Consider the following 18969-nt stretch of genomic DNA (forward strand, 5'->3'; position numbering starts at 1 on the left):
TAATTTACCTTAGCCTTGGTAAAGACTTAAGTCGAGTCTTGGAAATCCAAGACTCAACTTAAGACTTTGGGTGAGTCTTGATCCCACCTTAAAGGAAAATTAACCAATGAGTGAATTCAATGTGTTATTTCTTTTTTGTGAAAAAAAAAGGAGTAAATTGAAAAAGTAGAGTCTGGGGCGAGTCTGACGGATAATGTATAAAATCTGGGATGAGTCTGAGGTGGGTCTGAACAATAAAGAAATAATAAAAGTTAGTGGAAAGCTGATGTGGCAGAGTCTTTAGATTTGGGAGAGTTTTACTGATAATCTCATCCTTAGCTCTGATTTGCTATACTAAGTTCAATTCAGGTCAGATTAAGGTAAGTTTAAACTCTACTAACGTCACTCAATTTAGGCTAGTGCGTGCAGTTCAAATTATTTAATTTTAGTTTAGGCCATATTCGTAGAAGAATAAGACCAAGTCTCTCCTAAAATCGTTTTAAATGTGAAACAGATCCAAAAATATATTTTTAGCATTGATTAATCCTCATTACCAACTTTTACATGATTGCTTTGGACCCTTTTCACGCTTATATTTGTCATAAATAAGATTTTGTATTCCCGAAAATAGAGTTGTGCGTTGGGCTTGTCCGGTGCTACCTGGGTCGGGCCGGGTTTAGTGCCAGCAGCCCAAGCACGGCACTAAATGAGGATTGGGCTGGGCTGGACCGGACCATTTTTATCTAGCTCGAGCCCGACCCACTGAGTAGTGGGCCAGTGCCTAGCTGATCCTTTATACTCCCTCATATTTCATATGATGTTCCTCTTTCAATAAAATTCTCCACACATATACTCCGTATTGAGGAAGGGGAACATCGTATGAAATAGTAGGGAGTATTACTTTTCTAATAATGTTTGGATTGGGCCGAGCCAAGGAAATTGCGATACTAACCCAACCTAAGGATGACACTGGGATGAGTCGGGCTGACACTAGCGCTAGTCGGACTGCTAGATGATGGTCCATGAAGTCAGGCTAGGCTGGATTGGCCCGCTATCACGCTACCCATAAATCCGTAATCATCTAACTTGAGTTGAAAATGTCTATTTTTGACTCAAATACCAATGGAAGAGCAGGAGACCAATTATTAGATAACAAGTGCACCAAATTAAATGTCGAAAATTCAATTGCATCAAAGACATTCTTAAAATAAAAAGTCAAACAAATAATTAACAAACCCAAAAATGAAATAGATAAATAAAGAAACAGGACGGAAAGTACTCCGAACTCCGAAGTAAAAACATGGCACTATAAACCGTGGGCGATGGAAGTTGTTTTTCCATTGACTTGGTTAACTCTTTGTATTTCTCCAACTTGTATCAGCACTTCAAAGGAGACTTGCTCAAATTGACTCAGTTTTTGGTCCGAGTCTTTGACTCTTTCAGACATTTAAAACTTTATTTATTATACAAACTGATCATTCTATAAACAAGTAGACAATGCCAAGTAATTTCATCATAAATTTAATCAACTTCTCCAAAAAAAAAAAAAAATGGTTTATACAAATCTTAGTTTACGTTCCTCTCGTTTTCAAGATCGAACTCACATCTTTCAAACCGCGATTCTGTTCTTACTGTTTCTTCCATTTACAGTATCCCTTTCCTTCAATTTTACAAGATTTGAACCAAACAATAGTAACATAACCGTCACGAATGATTCATTTATTTCTCCTGACGGTTTAATCCAGTTAACAAAAAACCAACAAGATACGGTCCAAACAAACAGCGTTGGTAGAGCATATTACTCGCTGCCAGTACAGCTTTGGAACAAAAAAACCAACAAAGTCGCTGACTTTACGACTCATTTTTCATTTATAATTAAAAAAGGAAGTGGTCCTTATTTCGGCGATGGTCTAACGTTTTACCTTGCACCAGTAAACTCTTCTGTTCCTGTAAATTCAACTGGTGGAAGTCTTGGGTTAGTTAATCCTCTTTATTTCAACGATACGAGCAAAAACCAGTTTGTAGCTGTTGAATTTGACAGCTTTAAGAATTTCTTTGATCCGAGTGATGATCATGTCGGTATAGATGTCAATTCCGTAGTATCAGTTGCTAATGTCAGTATCTTAGTTTCGACTAGTGGACCACGGATTAGGGTCCCAAACAACCGTTCTAGCGGGAACTATAGGTTATATGGCTCCAGAGTGTGTCATCACCGGAAAGGCAAGTAAAGAAACCGATGTGTACAGTTTCGGAGTGGTTGCCCTTGAAATAGCATGCGGAAGGCGGCCTGTCAAGTCCAGGGAAGAACCGAGTAAGGTTAGGATGGTAGAATGGGTTTGGAGTCTGTATGGGCAAGGCCGTCTTTTAGAGGCCGTGGATAAACGACTGAATGAAGAGTTCGACTTACAGCAGACGGAATGCTTAATGGTGGTCGGTTTGTGGTGCTGTCATCCAGACTATAGTCAGAGACCGTCCATCAGACAAGTTATAAATGTTCTGAATATGGATTCTCCATTACCCATATTGCCGTCAAAGCAACCAGTTCCAACCTATTTTGCGCCGCCAATGAACATGGACTTATACTCTAATACTTCCTCGTCTGCGTTCAGTGGTAGCACCGCTACAACAAGCTCTTCTTCATCTCAGTCAGTCCTAACTGGTACTGCGCCGTTGTTGTCTCAGAAAGCCAGCATCTGATGAATTATCTTCTTCTGTCTTCGGGCTGCATTTGATTATTTAATTCGTATTTTGTCCTGATTTCTGTGCATTGTTTCTCGACGACACCATAGACAAAGCAAATGACTACCTTTCTAACAGAAAAGACCGACAAAATACACAACAAAGGGTAGATCTTGCTTAAAATCGTCCCTAAGTTAAGATGACCCTCACAACTGAGTTAAATGGGTCATCTTAACTTAGGGACGATCTTAACTAAGAATTTGTGCGCAACAAAATATTACTCGTACAGTTGACTCCGTAAGAGGCGGTATTAGTTTATTGCATGAAATTATCATAATTACAGTGTACACTCAACAAGCCTGAAGGCTGACAATAAACTTACCAAAACATCTCCTATTCTTTACATCAATACAACATCTATCAACTTGTCCCTTCTATTATACGGAGTACGCCTTAATTTATACGGATTATAGTATAACACAATGAATAAATTTCATTGATGTTTGATCGAATCATGGGTCTTGTATTGACGCGCGCTAATGGGAATCTTGAGTATAAATTTGTATACATTAGAGTACCTGAGCATTTACTTAAGTTTGATTCTGGTGCTGTTGGTCCTTGTAATGTTTTCTTAGGAGCTCGGCATAGAGGAGTTCGTTCCACGAATCAGGAACACCAGGTAGGCACCAGTGACTGCAGTCTTGGTATTTGAGTGGTGACTGTTTCTCATCGTCTGTGAGATGTAGCTTTCGATAAACTGAAGGATGCCCGTCTTTCCTGTAGTCTGTCAATTTCGTTACATTTAGGTAAGAAACCGGGATTTTCATCCCCTTTATTACCGACTCGAATACTTTCATCTTCGGTGGGTATTCAGTCAGGTATGTATCGTTTCTGATGGGGTCCGTTTCACTGTCGCATTGCCCGCCTGAATTCCATTGCCCACCGCTGAAAGAAGAGCAAGTGTATCCGTTAGCAGACATTTTATGCTAAAGACATGAACTTTTTTCATAGAAGAGTCATGTACGACACTGCGACCAAACAATAAAGCTCGACTAAGCAATATGATCCCAAAGTTAAACTAACACGAGTTAATCTTAAGAATATAAGTGACCACATAAGGTTGTGGTTCCCAAATTAACCTGCTTGAACCATCTCAACCAAAAGCTTAAGCTAATCGCTGCGGCCTAGTTAATGATTTTATATCTTAATACCATGAAGGAAGTTATTTGATCGATGGATCATGACCTTCAATAGTCAATTAAATACAATGTACGGACTATGGAGTATACGGTATGGAGATCACATGCTTTGCGGAAGTTATTTGATCGATGATCCCTAGCTTATCTACAGGGATCATCGAAACATTACCTGACTGAACAGATCATTCCCACAAATTGCGGAGGGACCAGGGTTGGATGGGAGGTAAATAATAAATGATCCTCTTCAATCCATCTTTATATTTAAGATGAGGAAGCCCCACTTATTACAAGAATGTCGTTTTCAGATTGAATCTTCTTTTCTTACTTCATAAATACGGAGTAGGAGCGTTGTATGACGTACAACATTCTCATCTTATATCAATCATTTGTATGTTATACGGCTTATACAATACACTAACTCCTCTTACTAACCTTCCTATCCTACGAAATTGCTCGATATGCTTATGGCACAAATGTTTAGAACAGGAAGTGGGATAAATAACTGGTAAGGGTAGAGGAACGATGAATGCTAATTACATGGGTCAAAACATGCAGTATGTGTGACTTTAGTTCATATTGTAAGCTAAAGCAGCAAACACAAAAGCGATCTTACGCGGTTACGCCTCGGCCATTCAGGTGTCATTGATAGTGATAGACCAACAAAGAGGATGAAGCATCCCACCAAATGGTACATCTAATGTCAATATCAAATACAGATAAATGGGACAATGGCCACATAAATACGACATGACTAAACAAAAATAAATCTTGTACACTATAAAACAAATGGCGCATTTAAACTGACCTGAAATGTGAAGCAGAATAGCCTCGGAAGAGAACATGTGTCCTCTGTGGATTGACATTGGCGTCAATCCACCTGCCCCAAGTTGTTATGGCTCTTCGAAACGCTTCTGTAACATCCAATTGTTTGTAGACATGGCTGCCTTCTTGATAATAGTCTTCCCTGTGGAAGTAAAAGACTAACCATTTTAGCACGATCGAAGTGACTAAATGTCGAGAATCAAAATGATAAAAACAAGAGCAGATGAACTACCCCTTTGACGTTTTATCATGAGTCCACCAATGCCCTGTGTTAAATATGATGTAGTCGGCATTCTTGAACTGATCTGCATCTCTAACCATTAGATCAAGACGAAGAGTTTCCTTGGTCGTTCCATTCTTGTCCGTTACTTCCCATTGTTGAACTAAGAAAGGCGATACGAAGAACTCTACTGTGGAATTATAATCCTACTCAAGTCCAAAAACATCATTAGCTAAAATTCGAAACACAAGGAATCAAATTTGAAGGTTGAGACATAATAGTACTACATTGGTACGTGTGGTCGAATGATAATTTTAACCCATATTTTCTCATGATTTACAACAGTTTAAATTTATTTATTATGATGAACCTCGCCAGTTTTACATCTATACATAAAATTTGGAGAAGTAAACGGTCAAACTAGGTATGGGGTGAAAACCAAAGTCAAATAGAGATGAAAAATTCAAGACCGAGATACGAAATCTTACTTCGAATACGAAAGAGTAGGAAGCTTCAGTCCGAAAATTGTGGTGACCAAAGGCCTCATAGACTTTCTTTTTATCTGGAACCGCGTTCTTAAGAATGCAAACAAGAGACTCCCACATATTCCTATTAAGAGAATCACCGACGAAAACAAGCCGCTTTCCCCTCAATAATTCCAGCATTTGTCCACCATTTAGCCTACATAGTACATTCATCCTTATCACGGGTCCATAACGATTATACACTTTCCAATCTTTGTAGTTGTTTGAAAGCTCATATACAACCAATATGTCAAGATCAATTCTTAACCAAAGTAATTGTACTAATTTTTATCACTACTCAACTCCGCGTAGCTAACTAAACACCAAAAATAACTTTGAACGCGTATTTAGGTAATCACAAACTCGCAAATAAGATCATTGTACAACATATGAAGGCCTTATAAGAACTGCAGCAAAATATTTATTGTTATCAGTAGGTGACATTCCTAAACTATTATAGTGTCGCCTTACAACCGTCTTAAACAAGACCAACTGGTGGAAAATATGCCCACATTAAAATTAAATTTCCACAAATAACTAGTTTTCCTCACAGTTGCAGAGATTCAAGATCAATTAACAGGATTATCTAAATTAGAACTAAGTCAACTAACTAAAACCTTAATCTGCTACAAAATTTGTAACATCCACATTACAAGTACTCTTTCCGTCTCAATCATTTGTTTAACTTCAACTTAAATACGCTCACCGAGGATAAAAAAGGTAAACAAATGATTCAGACGAGGGACTACAACATTAAACAACAAAACTAGATCATGATTCAGTAAAAATCCTATTATAGAGGTTAAGCGAAGTACTCCCTCCTTATCTTTGATTAAAATACCAATAAAAAAAAAGTAAACAAATAACGGAGACGGAAATAGTATTAATTACCTTGGCAATGTGCAACCTTTAGGCTTCCACTTAAGCATCTGATAATCAGCATCAGGTCTACCATTAAGAAAACAATTAAATTGTTCATCAATTAAATTACATGATCCAGGTTTATAAAGTGGGTAACTCTCATCTTTCACCCAATTTCCATCATACAAATCACAACCCACCAAATTCCCCACCTCATTTTCCTGCTTCTTTGCTCCTCCTAAAACGGTGTCGTTTACGCGGTTTTTTCCCTGATTTTTCGTCAATGACGCTGCCAAATCAGATGATTTCACCCCCATCCCACCTCCATTTTTCGTCGAATTCGGCGAAATTTGAGAGATTTGAGGTGTAATGCTACTCTCATTCTTCTGCAATGGTGAAAGTTTAGTGCTTTGATCACTTGCATGTACAATGCTGTTATTTCCTGCAACTGCAGAAGTTACAGTAACATTATTAACTTCTGCAACTTGATTAAGATTAGAACTTTGAATGTTTTGATCTCCTTTTTGCTCAAAATTTCCAACTTTACCATTAATTTCATCAGAAATTTGGGTTTTATTCAAATTTGGAGAATTATTAACCGCTGCAACATGATCAAGATCAGAACTTTGAGTGTTCTGATCATTTTTCTGCAGAATGGTAGCATTTTTCTGCTCAAAGTTTTCATCTTTATCAGTAATTTGAGCAGAAATTTGGGTTTTATTCAAATTTTGAGAGTTATTAACTGCTGCAACATGATCAAGATCAGAACTTTGAGTGTTCTGATCATCTTTCTGCAGAATGGTACCATTTTTCTGCTCAAAGTTTTCAACTTTATCACTAATTTGAGCAGTTTTATTCAAGTTTTGGGAATTTGTAACATTATTTTGAGATCTAGAAGGGTTAATTTGAGTAGAATTTGGAAAAAAGTAAGAGTAAACAGAAGAAAAATGAGATCTATAATAAGTTTCATCAGTATGAGTAAATGGTGACGAAGTAGAAGGAGAAAAAGCAAGAAAAACAGTAAAAATTACAAAAATTAAAACAATCCCATAAATAAAAGGACTACTTTTTCTAGTTTTAAAGAGAGAAAAGTGTGATTTTATGTCTGAGAAAATGGTGTTTTTTGTGGTTGTGATTAATTGGTATTTTGTTACTTCTGCCATGAATGTTGTTGTTGTTGTTGTAGTTTGGTGTGAAGAAGAAGAAGGAGAAGAAGAATGAGAGTGTGAAAGGAGAGTGTTGAGGAATGAGAGGAGAAAGGTGTCAACATAACAAGGAAGGAAGTAAATAGTGTGAGGAAAATCATGATGGGTTTTTAAGAATCTTTGGCTTTCAATCATGGAAAGTCAAGGTTATTTCCTAATGTTGGAAATTTATTGATGTGTTTTTGGTAAGTTTTGTGTTAGATCCGATCTTTTTTATTACACCGTATCACAATCGAAATTTTTTAAGGTAAATGGGTCTATTTAGATTTGATAAACGGGTCAATCGAAACGTATACGGGCCCGGTCGATTCAAAATCTGGTTGTTTGGGTTTGCAAGAGTTCGGGCTGGGTCGAGTTAGTTTGAGTCAGTGTTGGGTGAGTTATTATCAAGTTATTTGGATATAACAGTCAATATACTATAATAAATATTGGGGTCGGGTCATTTCGGGTTCCGGGTCAAAACGGGTCCTCGAATTGGATATGGTTGGGTTATCGGGGTTGGATCCGTTTTTGCCAGGTTTAATCTTGACTAGGGATAAACTTGGCAAAACGGTCAATCGAGCCTGATTTGAGTCAGTTATTTCGGGTTTGCAAGAATTCGAGTCAGGTCATGTAAGGCTTAGTCATTTAAGTTTTGGTCATTTTCGTGGTGAACTGTTATTATCAAACTTATTTGAGGATAACACTTAGTGACTAGTGTACAATAATAAATATTTAGGTCGGGTTCAATAGATTCGGATCATTCGGATTTTGAGTCAGATTCGGATCCTTAAGTTGGGTGCGGTCGAGTTCTCACCCTGTAGATCCATTTACCTTAATGTTGTGCGGAAGCGTGAATATCTCGTGTTGGGCCTCTACTGCACCGGTGTCCACAATCCATAATAGTACGATATTATTCGCTTTGGCCAACCGGCCAAACCCTCACGAATTTATTTTTGGGTCCAAAGCAGACAATATCGTACTATTATGAATTGTAGACACAGATGCAACAGAAGTCCAACACGAGTTATTCACGTTTCCGCACAACACTTAAATTAGATGAGTGGATATGTATGATGATTTTTGTCTAAATTTGGTAGGATATGGACATGAATGAATATACATTGGGATATAAATAATAAATCTTCATCCATTAATAGCATGTTGCATATCTTTCAAATTATATGCAGAGCACTACTTAATTGATATTTCCAATAAATTTCTCCTTTCTTCCCGGTTATTTGTTTCTCTTTGATATTGGCACAAAGATCAATGAGAGGAGTAGACTAATATTATTAAATGACAAGTAAAACAAATTTAGGAGAAATACTTGCGTCCTTCCTACACCTATAGGAGGATTTTATAATATTTAATTCCCATTTTGGTCCTCCTCCTTTGGGTGTAGAGAGGACATACTCCGGGAGTACGCAAGTATTTTCCCAAATTGGGTGTGAATGATCAAGTTACCCATAAAAAAACATTCATAAAATAAAAAGGTAAACAATTGATTGAGACACCCAAAATCGAATAACTAAACAATTGAACGAGACGAAGGAGTACCTTTTAACATAGTCGACAATTCCGATAAAAAGAACTTACGAAGAGAATGTACTCAATAACTTAAATCATAGCTTACCAAAAAAAAAATCTTTAACTTACTAAAAGAGTGTCTTTTTCAGGATTTACGTAAAAACAATTAGTTAGAGGTTGAGAAACATATTATTAAAAAAAGATCTTCTTCATAATCCATTTTCTTTCAACGGTTCAGATTGTATTATTTTTTTTTTTTTGTCTTGACTGAGAGTATCCCCTACCGACAATGTGGCAATCTCCTTCGAGTCAAGGCAATTTAATGGGTTGACCCCTCCCAAATTTGGCTTTTTCATTCGCAAGAGTCAGGAATCGAACCCCTGACCACTTGTTTAAGAGATGAGAGCCCTTACCACTCACACCAGCCAACTTTGGTCGGTTCAGATTGTATTATGGTAATATAAAACGTTCAAAATTTTTATGCATAAAAATAACACAAATGCTTAATAGAATTTAGAGGAGAAAATATTATTAAATGAGTTTGTGAGAGAAAATAAACTCTACATTTCTAAAGAAATATAAAGGTTCTTAATTGCTTTATTTGAGGAAGAGAAAATATGAAATACTTCCTCCATTCAACTCCACTCTACCTATTTCCATTTTTTACACTATTCATAAGTGCACATTCAATCTCGATTTTCTCTCAACATAAGTGAAAATATATTCATGTGAGATCTTGTTTGATTCGTCTTTATGAGTAGATTAAAAATATCTAACTTGTATAATTCTTGCAAATACGTCAGTTAGTCTTGCTAAAGACGGGTCGGAGCAAGTGACGGGTAATGCCACTCACAAAACGGATAGGGGGGACAAGGTGGGGGCACCCCCATGTGCTTCCCTCTCTCCTCTATTTGGGTCATTTGTGAGAGGAAATGGTATCCGTCACTCCAAAGTGACGGATACGTGCCGTCTTCAATGAGGTTTTGTACAAATACGTAGCTAACGATATTTACCACGTAAAACACGCGTTGACAAACGTGAAAAAATAAAGTGGTAGAGTGGAGTTAAATGGAGGAAGTATGCTCAAAGTACCCTTGTACAATTCGATGTGTCCTTGCTAGGGATGGCAATGGGTGGGATATGGATGGGGTGGAGCCATATCCATATCCATATCCATTTAATTTATGGTCATCCATATCCCACCCTCATCCATTTAATATTTTTCCATCCATCCATATCCATATCCACCGGGTAAAGCGGGTGGAGCGGGTACCCGTTGGATATTTTCACAGTTTATAAAATTTAAAGATAATATATCGTAAAAAAATTGTGGCGATAAAATTAAAGGGCATACATAAATCAAGTAACAATATGTCTTAGCAAATAGCAACCCGGTATATATCCAACAACAAAGTGTCTTTACAAAGCAAGTGATCATACAAATACGTCATGCCAACTACAAAGAAACCACCAACGCATTATATTATTGATTAAACTAACAAAAACAAGTTACTTTGATTAGTGAAAATAAAAATATCCACAAAAACACAAGTTTTACTTTTCCTAAATAACAGTATGATATTAAAATTAAGTAAAATTTCTGATAAAAAAATATACTTTTGAAGGGAAATCATTAATGACCTAAATAATTATTAACTTAGTAATAAATATTAATTTCGGATATCCACAGGATGATTAAGTGGGTGAGAGACGATAATCCATATCCCACCCTAAATTCACCCACATCCATATCCTACCCTAAATTCGAAAAAAAGTCATCATCCATATCCCACCCATTTAATTTCGGGTGGATGGATATCCACAGGATAAGGGTGGGACTGCCATCCCTAGTCCTTGCTATCACCATCAGATAATATAAATCGTAAAACCAGAAAAGAGGGATCCTCAATTACTTTGTTGTTGGCACTTTAGCAAAAGGGACGGAAGTATGTGTGGATGTAAGTGTGTAACTGTGTAAGAGACTTTCATTACTTCATCTAGTCCTACTCGGACAGTTGCCACTTTGCTCTTTAATTAGTAGGACCTTCAACAATTACTAGTAAGAGAGTCACATGCCAGGTTATGCTTCTTACGAGAATCGAGACGTTCCCGTGTAACTTATTAACTGAGCACAAAATTTGATTGAAGACGGACAATATCCGTTACACCGTTTTCTCTCACAAAATGTCCATTAAAAGGTGAGTGAGAAGCACATGGGGGATGTCCCACCTTGTCCTCTCTCCTTTTTTGTGAGAGGTCACAAGTTTGTGACGGGATTAGCCCGTCACAAGCAAGACTAGCTGTTAACCGAGTTTATTTAATAAGCGGATTGAGTAGTGAAAATCCCCTATTTACTAAATGAATAGGCGAAACTCCAAAATTTCCCGCATAAACATATTTCTTAGGAATAAAGTTTAGTTATTTTTAGCATATTCTATAAGTATGGTGAACTATAATACACATAATCTTTCAGATTTATAAACCTATTTGTGATATTCATGTGCTTTAGTATTTTATATTCTACACAAAATTATCTTCAATCTTTTTATAATATAAAAAGGATTTTTTTTTTGTTTAAAGAATCATACGAAAAAAATTCATTGATTTTCTATGATTAAAAGTTGCGGTTAAAAATATATTATCAGTAAAATTTTATAAAATAACACCATTAATCTCTCGCTAATAGAAAAACTTTCACTAAAATACTCATTTCATGATTAATACGATTTTGATTTTAATTTTTCAAATCAAAATATAACGATGAGAAACGTTTATAAAAAAAAAAAAAAAAGATTAGTTAATTCAAATTTCATAATTATAATACACTAAAAAAAGTAAAACTCTATATATACCGTGCATATATTGCACGGGAGCTAAACTAGTTTGCCATCAATTGATCACGGCTAAACAAGTTGGATATTCTTAGACCATCCCCAAGCAAAAGGTCGACTTAATCGAGTCAATTAGAATTTTACTCTTAATCACTCCTTATTAACTTGACCCATGTTCACCTTTCCAAGCAAAAGTTCACGACCTGGGTCAATTAATCCAATCATTTTCCACTTTCTAACATTTCCAATCATTTTCTACACTCTACCCCACTAAAACCTCTCTCTTACTTTTTTCAATTATTATTTACTAACTAATTATACACAAGTTTTTATTGTAATTTTAAAAAAATAAAAGTACTTCAATATATTAAACATTAATTTAATGACGTACACTTCGGAAAAAAATTATTAAATAACAAAGTTAAAATTTAATAATCGAAAAGCCGATTTCATTGACAATAAAAAAACCGCATACATAATTAAAAAAGCCGCATACATAATTTGAGCAATTAAAAAAAGCCGCATACATTAAAAAAACCGTATATATAATAAAAAAAACCGCATACATAATTAAAAAAGCCGCATACATTAAAAAAACCGCATACTCTTTGACTTTTAATGTTAATATATTAGTTTTCTTTTATTTTTATTGGATTTTAAATATTGTAACCAATTATAATTTGACACATGTAAGGTCAATTCTTGGGTCAATTTGAGCAAGTGAAGGTCACCAATTGACCTCTTCTCACCTTTTCAACCCTTGGGTCATCCTAATCTTTTGCTTAAATGTAGATTAAGGTGACCTTTCACCAATTGACCCCCCAATTGACCTTGCTTGGGGGTGGTCTTACAAAGTGTTTTCAATCACGGTTATATCTATTTCATTTTCAACTAGTTTTAAACCCGTGCAAAATTGCACGGGTATGTATTTGGGCTAGTATTAACGTTTTGGATGTATATTTGTTTTTGCATTTCTATTGTACTTATTTAGTTGGTCTAAATCTACGATCTACATAATTTATGTTTAAATTTGTTACAAAACGTGTTCACATACACTGGTTTATAAGGAAATAACGTAATCTACTCTTATAAATAAAAATTGCATACATAAAAAACTTTACATCCGGATAAAAGAAATAAAATCTAATATAATCAACTTTAACATATGCAAGTTATTTATCACGACGATATTAAAGTTGTCTATCATTCGTACTTGTAGAAGTAGAAATTACTCGATAGCCTATCATTATCATCTTCCGAATTCGGAGTTCGAGACTGATAGTAAAGTTGCTAGAATTTTTGCTCCAAGTACATAAATCCTCGGTGATGAACGGCGTTCTATACAGATCTGAGAGGATTATTTTTTCTAAAAAGAACATATTTTAAAGTTTTCCGACTGTTAACTTATTGTGGTATTATTAAAAAAATATTTATTACAACAATTGTGAATTATTTATTAAAAAAAAATCAAAAAAAATTATTAAATTTTTTTAATCACTTGTAAATTAAATTAAAATTTATTTGTTTTTTACAGTAAAAAAAATTTAAATTTTGCTTTAAATTCTAGTTGAAGACTAAATTAACTCGGTTGCCTATCATTGTCACCTACCATTTTCGGTGTGCGCGGTTGATAGTTAATTTGCCAAGTTTTATATTCTAAGTAAATATTCCGTCATAATTGATTTTTTAAACAAAAATTTTGTACCATGTAGTTTTAAAAAATTATGTTGTGATGTTGTTGATGCATGGTACAATAATATTAACCAAAATACATGAATATTTTATACTCCAAGTAAATACTCCGTCAAGATTTATTTTTTAAACAAAAAATATTGTACCATGTAGTTTTAAAAAAATACGTATGTAATTCATTTGCGTTTTATGTTCGATCCCATATATAAATGTTATTCTTCTTGAAATTATGTAATTTTGTTTTAAAAATTATGCAATTCAATTTCATTTACTCGCATTTGTAATTCATTATGCGTATATGTTATTAATTTTATTTTCACGGAATGTATAAAATTATTTCATAATATTAATTCATAGAATTTTTTCATAATATTATTTCATAGAATTTGTTGTAAGACGGAATTTATCACATGCTTGAAAAGACGGAAATCTGAAGAAATAAATATGTTGCACACTCACGGGTCCCACCATAACATGAATTTCTAAAAAAAAAAAAAAAACTGCATTAATGGCGTGGCGCGCTGAGGATTGAGTATTGTCTTTTGTATTAATATAGATAACATTGATCCTTATTTAGCCATCCCGATTCCCGATACACAGATATATACCTTATAGACTCTTAAATTTACAATTGTAATTTTTTTTTTTTTTTAAAAGAGAAGTAATCTTGCGGCTTATTCTCTTGCAAGCTTTCATAGTGGTACTTCAGGATCCGGATAAATATCTTAATAATAAGATATGAGAAGCAGATATCAAAGTCGCTTTGGCCGAGTGGTTAAGGCGTGTGCCTGCTAAGTACATGGGGTTTCCCCGCGAGAGTTCGAATCTCTCAGGCGACGTTTTTCGTTTTTATTTTTGTATTTGTTAAGAAAGAAAACGTAAAAAAGAGGTCCTACCGGGAGTCGAACCCAGGTCGCTGGATTCAAAGTCCAGAGTGCTAACCACTACACCATAGAACCCGACGCTGTTTATATTTATGCAAAGCTCATATAAGTATGTTTATGAACTTTAATCTAATCCTTTGCCCTAAGAACTCATTTGTCTTTTGATTGTTTTATTTCTATATGAGCTATTTCAATAAATTATTGTAAATAACAAGATACGCAGGGAATATGCTAGTGAATAGTATAAACTATAATCGGCTGTCAATAAAATCAAGTTAAATAATTGGAAGTGTCTAAATGTGGAGGAGGTCTCTTATTAGGCGATTTTATTGTAAAACTACATTTTATTTACCAAAATAGCCACATAAAGGAGGTTATAACCATCCTTACATGGCTGATTAAAGTAAACAACAACTGATGTTACAATAGCACTTGTGTAAAACGACTTAACACAATTATTTGTGTGAGTTGAAATCAACTTATAAATTGTTCTTCATCACTCAATCTCAAATACAAACTTCTAACCGTTTACATTTTTTCAAAAGAATAAAAGCTCCATGGTGTTAGTGACAGAACTAAGGGAGCTAACACTTAAAGACTAAGGTCAGAAGGCCTAAATTATAAAATTTTAAATATCTTAATTTGAATTCAACATTTTTCTAATTTTCATTATTTTTCCAGTGTAAATGAGGATGTTCATGGACGACAATAAAAAAAAAAAAAAAAAAATGAACGACAATAACAAGCAGATTCCTCGCACATTTTACGCTATTTTAACACTAATTCACCCCCGCTGAAAATTTTCGCCCCCAATTTTTTTTTTTTTTTTTTGGTGTTGTAAAATGGGGTGTCGATGATAATGTATAATCCCTCATCAGGGGTGCTCTCTCACAAAGAGACAAACAACTAGCTAAAAAATTTGCTGTATTACCATAAACAGAGATCGACCCTAACCACCTAGTAAACAAACTAAAACCACAAAGTGAACACAAGAATGAAGTCAAAATGTATAAAACGAATCCATTTAAAAACATCTCATTTGCAAGTCAACTTCTTCCCTCTCGTTCTGCCATGACTGGACCTCGACGATCAAAACGCGCCATTAAATCAATTGAATCAACTAATTCTTCCTCTGAATTGAAAAATTCATCTCAATTAGCAGTTAAAATTCGCTCAAAATCTAAATCCCCATTAAAAATTAAACCCCCAATTTCGCCAGAGCGTCCCATTATAAACAATTTAGAGCTTGATTACCGTAATTTGCGCATTTTGGATCGTGATTTTTGCTCCATTGATGCTCTTGATCTTGCACCTCTTCTTCTTGGCAAGTTTCTTCGCCGAGACGATGTAATTCTTCAAATCACTGAGGTGGGTCGTCTGTTTCTTTCGTTTTTTTTTTTTACTATGCGCACCAGGTGTTTGATGAAATGATTCAATGAGAGAATAGATTATTTTGTTGTTTTGATCAGTTCAATTGATGTGTAAGGAATATTGTGAATTGGGTTTTGAAATGTTGCAGGTGGAAGCTTATAGACCAAATGATACAGCTTGTCATGGCCGCTTTGGCGCTACTGCTAGAACTGCAGCTATGGTGAGACATTGATATATCGCGATTATATTAAACGGTTGAAATGTAATTTTGTTTTAGTTTGGTGACTTGTATTTATAATATTTTTTGGTGGAAAATGACTTTTTGATGCTTGAATGGTGGTTGTTTGACTTATGGTTGTGAAGTTTGGACCAGGTGGGCACGCGTATGTGTATATCTGCTATGGTGTTCACATGATGCTTAACATTGTTGCTGATAACGAAGGCGTTGGGGCGGCTGTGTTAATACGTTCTTGTGCTCCTGTTTGCGGTAATTGCTTGTAACTGCTTTGCCTTGTTTGCAGCATGATGCTTTGCATCTGAAGTAATGTATCGTCTTTGTTTCTTAAAAATTTATGTGAGGCAGTCTCACACGGAGATCAACCATTAACGCAATAATTTAGGACGAATACACAAGGGTTTGGGCGTTTGGCTGGTCTCACATGTACAATAATCAGTCTTTGTTTAGCTGAATGAATGTTGTCTGTCATCAGTTGGCTTTGATTGGAAGTTGGAACTGGATATTCTTGTCCATGTCGTAGGATATGATAAATTAGGTATATGTTTTGTAAATCGTGTGTTGGAGAACGTGAATACGGTGAATTTAACAGCATGCAAACGTGTTGTGATTGGACAATGAAGATAGGACATTACATTTATTTAGCAGTCCTTTTTCTGAATCAGTTGCATCCTTGCCACAGGATTGACGACCATTCAGCAGCGTCGAGGTCAGATTACCAATAAGCCTATTCTTCTCACTGGTCCCGGCAAGGTTAGCGCCGAAATTCTGTTGTATATAATAGATGTTTGCTTTGTGAATGGTTCTCAAGGGGTTTTACTTCAATGATTTGTCATTTTTGGGCTGGGGTCGGGTTGTAGTTTCGTCAAGGAATTGATATCCCTTAACATGTTCAAAGTATTTGGTTGAAGATAAAGCTACCAAATTTTCATGAGCCGTGTCTGGTCAGACATGGACCTTGGTTCTGAACTGTTGAACTGTGACTGACTTACTATACGCCTATTAATCTTTTACTCGAGAGTTTTCATCTCTATGTGCAAAGGACTTTCTGTTTCTGCTTTAGTTATACGGAGTACATCTTAATTCTTAAGCATCCAAACAAGTCTAAAAATTACTCATTTTTAGGTTGGTCAAGCACTTGGATTATCGACAGAATGGTCTAGTCACCCTCTTTATGAACCTGGTAAAGATACTATCACGGTATCACCTCATATTTGCAATGTTGAATTCTACTTTATCTGACAAGAGACAAATGTTTCGCTGTTTAAGGTGGCTTAGAGCTTCTAGATGGACCGAAGCCCGAAAATATTCTGGTTGGTTCACGTGTTGGCATCGATTACGCCGCGCCTGAGCATGTGAATGCGCTTTGGAGATTTGCTATTGCAGGTACTCCATGGATTAGTGCTCCAAAAAACACACTCAAATCTCCCTGCGAAGAACCCACATAGCTACCAAGAGGTAATTGTACGTGGCGTACTAATTTTTTGTGCTTAAAGAAATACTAGTAATTATTTCACCTCTTACCTCCCAATGTAAATGTTTTGTATTATGTACTACCTTCATCTGGTTTATATCGTCTCAATTTGACGATAACAAATGTCGAGATGACTTTAATGTGTGTAAATCTTTGTTGTATACAATGGCCAACACCTTTTGTTAATCAAAACTACTGTTTTCATTTAATCAACTTGATTGTGGTTTCTGTTTTATACGGTGCGCGTGAAGTTGAGATATAGAGGGAGCATTCTATCTACAGTGGAAGACTCGCAGTAGATTCGGAGAGTTGTATTATCAACTAACTCTGGAGTTAACATTTAAAATGTAGCGGAACTCAACTAGATGAATTCCTGGCAGCTTTTTTTTTTTTTTTTTTTTTTTTTTTTTTTTTTTTTAACTCTAGAATTAAGTTTTTTTTAGACAACGGTAACTCTAGAGTTAGTTGATAACTATGAACCCCATTTTTTTTTCTTGTGGTTTTCCCCGTCTCGGAAGGTGACCGCTTGCAGCTTCTCCTGCAGCACTTGCATCCTCCCTTTCCTGTCTGGGGGTGTAAACAAGCAAACTTAAGATTGAGCTCAAATGGATGGTTATAGGGTTATATACCGAATTCATTTTTTTTTTTTTAAAAGAAGGATTTGGACTTCATTAATCAAAGAGGAAGGCAAGATCCGCCAAATAAATGGTGGTTTGTGAGAAGTTTCGCATAGAAACATGCGCAACCGCGTGCAAAGGTTGAGATCTAGGCATCTAGCAATCTAATGTGCTACTACACTACCATAGTACCAAATCTTATAACATGAGAAAAATATGTCTGAGTGTAGTTGATATCATCAAAAGGAGTTGCCATGGGGAACAGACGTAGTTACTGTGTGTAGGCCGTTGCCAACCTTCTAACGTTCCAAATTGCCCGTCTCTACTATGATCTTATCAACTCCAAGCACTCTTAAGTCCCCTGCCTTTACCCTTTGTACAATAGTTGCCTTCAACGTACCCCGCTCGTTCTGTGCACGCCTCACCATTAGACCTGGCAAATAGGTCGGGTCGTGTCGGGTTCGTGTCACATGTAAACGGGTCATAAACCCTCCAACCCAAACCCGGCCCAAGTAAATATCGTGTCGTGTTCGTGTCGACCCACTTACATAAATGGGTCATCAAGCCTCAACCTTAACCCGTTAATTTCGTGTCGGGTTCATGTCGTGTTTTCATGTCATGTCCATATTTGGAAAGTTTAAGTATATTTATGTGATGGAGGATCAAGAAAAATTAGAATTAATTTAGTAAACAGATCATTCGTGTCGGGTTCGTGTTTAGAGAGCTCAACCCAAACCCAACCCAGTTAAATATCGTGTCGTGTTCGTGTCGACCCACTTACATAAATGGGTCATTAAGTCTCAACCCAAACCCGTTAATTTCGTGTCGGGTCTGTGTCGTGTTTTCGTGTCGTGTCATCGTTTGCCA

The 18969-nt window shown here is 35.8% G+C and overlaps 3 protein-coding genes and 2 non-coding genes across 5 annotated transcripts; 3 read left to right on the top strand and 2 right to left on the bottom strand.

The window, feature by feature from the left end:
• Window positions 1-1476: 1476 nt before the first annotated feature.
• LOC141633284 (L-type lectin-domain containing receptor kinase IX.1-like) lies at window positions 1477-2767 on the top strand. Its single transcript, XM_074445727.1, has 3 exons — window positions 1477-1483; window positions 1864-2054; window positions 2107-2767. The coding sequence occupies exons 1-3, from the start codon at window positions 1477-1479 to the stop codon at window positions 2674-2676; spliced, it is 768 nt and encodes a 255-aa protein (XP_074301828.1). The 3' UTR covers window positions 2677-2767.
• A 180-nt stretch (window positions 2768-2947) lies between these two features.
• Window positions 2948-7667, bottom strand: LOC141642203 (uncharacterized). Its single transcript, XM_074450921.1, has 5 exons — window positions 6315-7667; window positions 5388-5580; window positions 4912-5105; window positions 4663-4821; window positions 2948-3603 (listed from the first exon to the last, which is right to left on the bottom strand). The coding sequence occupies exons 1-5, from the start codon at window positions 7622-7624 to the stop codon at window positions 3249-3251; spliced, it is 2211 nt and encodes a 736-aa protein (XP_074307022.1). The 5' UTR covers window positions 7625-7667; the 3' UTR covers window positions 2948-3248.
• Window positions 7668-14278: 6611 nt separating this feature from the next.
• On the top strand, window positions 14279-14360 carry TRNAS-GCU (transfer RNA serine (anticodon GCU)). The gene has a single exon. It is a non-coding gene; the product is annotated as a tRNA-Ser (tRNA).
• Window positions 14361-14408: 48 nt separating this feature from the next.
• Window positions 14409-14480, bottom strand: TRNAQ-UUG (transfer RNA glutamine (anticodon UUG)). The gene has a single exon. It is a non-coding gene; the product is annotated as a tRNA-Gln (tRNA).
• Window positions 14481-15325: 845 nt separating this feature from the next.
• Window positions 15326-17690, top strand: LOC141628143 (DNA-3-methyladenine glycosylase). Its single transcript, XM_074441322.1, has 6 exons — window positions 15326-15773; window positions 15925-15996; window positions 16140-16263; window positions 16694-16764; window positions 17137-17194; window positions 17281-17690. The coding sequence occupies exons 1-6, from the start codon at window positions 15411-15413 to the stop codon at window positions 17457-17459; spliced, it is 867 nt and encodes a 288-aa protein (XP_074297423.1). The 5' UTR covers window positions 15326-15410; the 3' UTR covers window positions 17460-17690.
• Window positions 17691-18969: the final 1279 nt, after the last annotated feature.

The sequence above is a fragment of the Silene latifolia genome, chromosome 2 (genome assembly GCF_048544455.1).
Source record: "Silene latifolia isolate original U9 population chromosome 2, ASM4854445v1, whole genome shotgun sequence".
NCBI classification, from domain to species: Eukaryota; Viridiplantae; Streptophyta; class Magnoliopsida; order Caryophyllales; family Caryophyllaceae; genus Silene; species Silene latifolia.